Source organism: Syzygium oleosum, unplaced genomic scaffold, assembly GCF_021117445.2.
Source record: "Syzygium oleosum isolate NSW1041296 unplaced genomic scaffold, Sole_v2.1 Sole_v2.12, whole genome shotgun sequence".
NCBI classification, from domain to species: domain Eukaryota; kingdom Viridiplantae; phylum Streptophyta; class Magnoliopsida; order Myrtales; family Myrtaceae; genus Syzygium; species Syzygium oleosum.
In genome coordinates, this window is record NW_026607496.1 from 9,071,835 (window position 1) to 9,077,645 (window position 5,811).

The following is a 5,811-nucleotide window of genomic DNA, read 5'->3' on the forward strand; positions in this document are numbered from 1 at the left end:
AACGAAAGACGAGCTCTTACGTTATCTTTCACAGTCTAGAGTAAGGATGATTCATGAGTTATAGGACAAGGACCAGATCCTAGTTACCGAATTACAAACTTTCAGAAATTGTAAATGAAACTTAGAAAAATGAATCCAGCTCAACATACACAAACAATCAAAAAGAATATCACATTCTACTTGATTGAATCGACTAGTCACTGCACAGACGGTAAAGAAGAGTACAACCTCCTTGAAACCTAGACAGAAGTAATCGGTTTTGACTGGTCGATGACATATCAAGTCTACAAGGCGCAAGCATCAGGCTAGTGATTATTTCTTTCCTTTCTAATCATCAATTGTTCATACCCAAAAATGAGCATGAACAAATACCAAACATCATGATCGCATTTGGCCAAAAAATAAAAACAAACAGCAAGATCACTTGCAAAAGACGGCTTAATGCTGGCATAGTCATGATAAATATATAGCAAGATGTCTCTCTCCTAGCACGCTTTGGTGAATAACCTAGTAAGTACACTATCTTTTTGCTTTCTTTGGAACATTGCAGAGGTGTCACAAATCCTTGACAATCCCCTCATTGGATTCCTTAAAATTTTAGTCTTATAGCACCTGAATGATCCACTGCATAAGAATGTTCAACGCAACCGTTCAGAGGAAGAACAACCCTTAAAGGGCCCAATTACCCTGCCTTTGAATTCACAAGAAATCACCTCCAAAACTGAAATAATCAATTCACCACTTCACTAACCTAATTAAATAAGTGGAACCAATCCCTCACATGAGAAACACTAATACAGGCAAGACTAATGAATCGAAACAGCAGACAAAGGAAACAATGCAGGCTACAGAGCAATCAAAAGGCCATTGGGTATTGGATTAGCCGAAAATCAAAACTAGTTAAACCCAAACATACCATCATCAGTGATCACCCAATCGAACACTGCCGAGGATAAATTGAGGCTACTTATATTGGTCAAAACACAATGAGGCTACCAAAATAAAAAACCTAGAGGAACTATAAAAAGATAAAACTGTAGAGTCAGGATCCACAGCCGAGTTCCTAATTCATAGATTATACTCAACATTCGCAAAACCGAACTTTGAAGCAAGAAGCCGTTCAGACAAACCCCACATTGAACAATGACCAGTATACACAGCATCCACGAACAATGAGACAAACAGAACAAACTAAGCAACTAAGGCAAGAACCATGAAAATGCAACACCATAAATTAATTTAAATTACGTCCCGACATCTCTTATCACTACTGAAATACTGGACTTACATCATCACAACATAAGATCCGAAAATCAAGAATCTAATAATCTTCTTGGAACAAGACCCGAGCAAAACAACTGGTAAAATCCTCCAAAACCGAACTTAAACCAAAAAAGAAAAGATATTAAAACAAAAAAGGAGCGACCTATCTTTTCCCATCAATCCTGAGGAATCTCGACGTCCCCGTCCGATATCTCCTCCTGCAGATCCTTCGGGTCCTTCCCGTCGACCGTACACCCGACGGACACGCACGTCCCGAGTATCTCCTTCACCGTCCCGCTCAGCTCCTTGGCCATGGACCTCGGCCTCATCACCCTGGCGATCTCGATGACGTCGTCGAGCGAGATGTTGCCGCTGTGCTTGATGTTCTTGGTCTTCTTGCGGTCGCGCTCGGGCTCCTTGAGGGCCTTGATGACGAGGGCGGCCGCCGACGGGACCACCGAGACCTTGGCCTGCCGGTTCTGGACGGTGAGCTTGACGGTGACCCGGAGGCCCTTCCAGTCCTTGGCGGTCTCCTTGGCGATGTCCTCGCCGATCTTCTTGGGGGAGAGGCCGAGGGGGCCGATCTTGGGGGCGAGGGAGCTGGCGGCGCCGACCTCGCCGCCGGTCACGCGGACGTAGACGTCGACTACCTGCGTGGGGTCGAACTTCGGCGGCATGGCGGAGGCTCGCGAGGGGGCAAGAAGAGGGGCGAGGACGAGAGAGAGAGAGAGAGAGGGTGGTGAGCGGCGGCGAAGCGGTGGGAGCCGGAGGTGCGAGCTTTGTTTTGGTTTTTATATGAGTAGGGTTATTTGCGAGGTGCAGGAGGGAGGATCCCGTGAAATGACGGATCTGTCCTCGGCCTTGTTGGGTTTCTTCGGTTTGGGCAAGGGCTTTTACCTTTGGGCCAAACTACTCGGATCTGAGAAAATGCTGCGTGCAACTGTGACAAAATTCGAGTCCATTTATTGGGCGACCACGTGTCGTCCGAGCCCCACCGCGTCAGATCTCTCTCCTCTCTCCCCTGCTTCACGCCCCTTTTGTTTTCTCTCTCTTTCTGCAACTCTCTCTCGACCTCCATCTCCAACAACCTCCTGTGTTCAATTCCCACAACAGTGCTCCCAAGGACGGCGGCTGTGACGGCGACGACATCGTGGACTAGTTGTTTGTATACGTGTGTTTGTATGTGCAAAATAAAGTAAAGTTGTTCGACAAACCTGAAATAAGTGATCCGAATTTGACGATTGATCTGAGCCCAACGAATTGACGTTGTGTCCTTAAGATAATTTGTCCCTTCTACCGGTACCCAAAGGTTATTGAACAATTGCCTCCTAGGATAGAACGGATCGCATTTCCTATGAAGCGGTACTTCTTCAAAGGAAACCTTCGAGCGCAACTTTGCAGAATAATCGCACAAAAATGACAATGATGAAGAATGAGAGTGCAGTAATATGACTTTCGGAAAAACAGAGAATGACTCTCTCACGGATGTTATTTTTTTTAAAAAAATGAAGAGTCGGAATGAACAGTTGCTAATAACCGAAGAGTTTCGTTCGGTCATGTGCGAAAAATGAATAGTCACCAAGCGAACATTTCGGATATAGAAGGACGAAAATGAAGAGTCACCAAGCGAACAATTTCGTTCGGTTCGGTTATACTTGGTCACTCTCACTCTCAGACAGATGGTAGAACCCGAACCTACGAACAGACATATCTGTTCGAAACAAAAAGAATAAATTCGGGAAAAAAATAAAATCGACGGGAACCCGGCCCCGGCCCGATCCGAGACGGCCGGACGGACGGCGGCGGTGGCGCGTGCGGGGAACCGACCCAGCTTGGCGTAGGTCCTCTCTCTTCCATAAAAGTGGAGTACCCCTTGAGGCCCAAACCCATTTGAGAGGCTCCTTAAAATAAACCATCTCCCATCACCTCTTCTATCCTATGTGGGGCATTTTCATCCACACACTTCTCATTCAATTTTATGGGATTTGGATGCCAAAATCCCAACAATCCCCCACATGAATGAGAAGTTCTGATATCATGATTCTTCGTGTATGCATGAGATGCAAAGTGCGATTATTTCATGAGAGAACGTTGTATTGGGATAAGTAGTCTAAGACTTTGAACTTTCCCTAGTGAGACCTGTCGGACTTACTCGGTCAATCAGTAGACTTGATGTCTTTGAACCGTCGACCTTTAGTGTAAGTCCAGACAATAGGAATCACACAACTATCTCTCAAACAAAGTTGGTTCTCACTGTTATGTTCGTTTTGGCCATGAACACCGCCTGGTTTCATGAGTGCTTTTGAGAATTTGGCCTTTCAAATTCTTCATAAAAGCGGCCCTCACTTCACACTCACATAGGTGATTTCTGATTGTGTGGTATATCACATACCCGAATCAGAATCATTAAAAGCTTACACTTAACCTCCACATGTCAGTACTGTCTCCATACGGGAATGAGTAAGAGTTGACAGTACACTACTCCGCCTGCATAACTTGGTTGTCCCTTTGAACCTAGATCTTGGGGTTTCCAGTCAATTAGGTAGGATTTCCGCTATGATGACTTATTTTATAGGCCTTAAACCCATTCCCCTTGATGTTTTTACAACCATCTCTCTAGTTAGGCATTTTGTTAATGGATCTGCAGCATTATCTTTTGACTTCACATAGTCAATCGTGATAATTCCACTAGAGAGTAGTTGTCTTACAGTATCGTGTCTTCGACGTATATGTCGGGACTTTCCGTTATACATGACATTCCTTGCCCTACCTATTGCCACTTGACTATCACAATCAATACACACAGCTGGCATTGGTTTAGACCAATTAAGAATGTCTTCTAAGAAATTTCGAAGACACTCAGCTTCTTCATCGGCCTTATCTAAAGCAATAAATTTTGCTTCCATAGTAGACCTCGCAATACAAGTTTGTTTGGATGATTTCCAAGACACTGCTCCCCCACCAAGTATAAACACATACCCACTTGTGGATTTTGTGTCTCTTGTGCCGGTTATCCAATTTGAATCACAATATTCTTCAAGTACCGCTAGATACTTTGTGTAATGTAAAGCATAATTTTGAGTATGCTTCAAATAGCTTAATACACGTTTCATAGCTTTCCAATGATTTTCATTTGGACTAACTGTAAATCGACTTAGCTTGCTCACAGCACAAGCTATGTCCGGCCTAGTACAGTTCATGACATACATTAGACTGCCTAGTATACTAGCATACTCATTTTGAGCTTTACTTTCATCAGTATTCTTTGAAAGATGTAAATTAACATCTATCGGGGTCTTTATTGGTATAATGTCTATATTCTTGCACTTTCCAAGAATCGTCTCAATATAATGGGACTGTGATAGAGCTAATCCTCTAGATGTCTTATGGATTTTAACTCCTAAAATAACATCTGCAACCCCATATCTTTCATATTAAATTTACTTGTGAGCATGCGTTTGGTCGCCTTAACAACCTCACTATCGCTGCCCATTATAAGCATGCCGTCTACATATAAGCACAAGATGGGAAAACCATTATGAGTGTTCTTAACATATACATATTTATCACACTCATTAATCTTAAAACCATTCGACAACATGACTTGGTCGAATTTAGCATGCCATTGTTTTGGTGCTTGTTTCAATCCATAGAGTGACTTGATAAGCCAACATACTTTCTTCTCTTGTCCTGGAACAATGAACCCTTCGGGTTGTTCCAAATATATTTCTTCTTCCAAATCCCTGTTTAAGAAAGCCATTTTCATATCCATTTGATGGATTTCAAGCTTATACACCACTGCTATGGCAATTAGCATCCTTATAGATGTAATTCTAGTAACAGATGAATAAGTATCAAAATAATCAAGACCTTCTCGTTGCTTGTATCCTTTTACTACAAGCCTAGCTTTATATTTATCAATAGCACCATCCGCTTTCATTTTCCTCTTGAAAATCCACTCACATTGTAGTGGTTTATTACCAGGAGGAAGGTCAACCAATTTCCATGTATGGTTTGACAAGATGGATTCAACTTCACTATTGATAGCTTCTTTTCAGAACGGGGCTTCTGGGGATGTCACGGCCTTTTTAAAAGTCTGAGGCTCATTCTCTAATAAATATGTTAGAAAATCAAGTCCAAAAGACTTAGAATTTCTTTGTCTTTTACTACGTCTAGGTTCATCCTCCATAGGATCGCTTCTAGGTGTAGCGTCCCGAGGCCTCTTATCATTATTAATTGGCTCATATACTATGTTATACGGAAATATATTCTCAAAGAACGAAGCGTCCCTTGACTCAATGATCGTATTAACATGTATATCTGGTACCTCTGACTTATGAACAAGAAATCAATATGCATTACTATTAATAGCATATCCAATGAAGACACAATCAACGGTTTTCGGTCCTATTTTAACCTTTTTCGGTTTAGGAATCGCAACCTTAGCCAAACACCCCCACACTTTGAGATATTTCAAATTAGGCGTTCTGCCTTTCCACTTCTCATAGGGAGTTTGTTGTGTCTTTCTGTGGGGTACTCTATTTAAAA

General features: G+C 42.5%; 1 protein-coding gene across 1 annotated transcript; it reads right to left on the reverse strand.

The window, feature by feature from the left end:
- Nucleotides 1-1,214: 1,214 nt before the first annotated feature.
- LOC115663523 (60S ribosomal protein L12) lies at nt 1,215-2,069 on the reverse strand. The gene has a single exon (XM_030585519.2). The coding sequence runs from the start codon at nt 1,938-1,940 to the stop codon at nt 1,440-1,442; it is 501 nt and encodes a 166-aa protein (XP_030441379.1). The 5' UTR covers nt 1,941-2,069; the 3' UTR covers nt 1,215-1,439.
- Between the last annotated feature and the right edge of the window lie 3,742 nt (nt 2,070-5,811).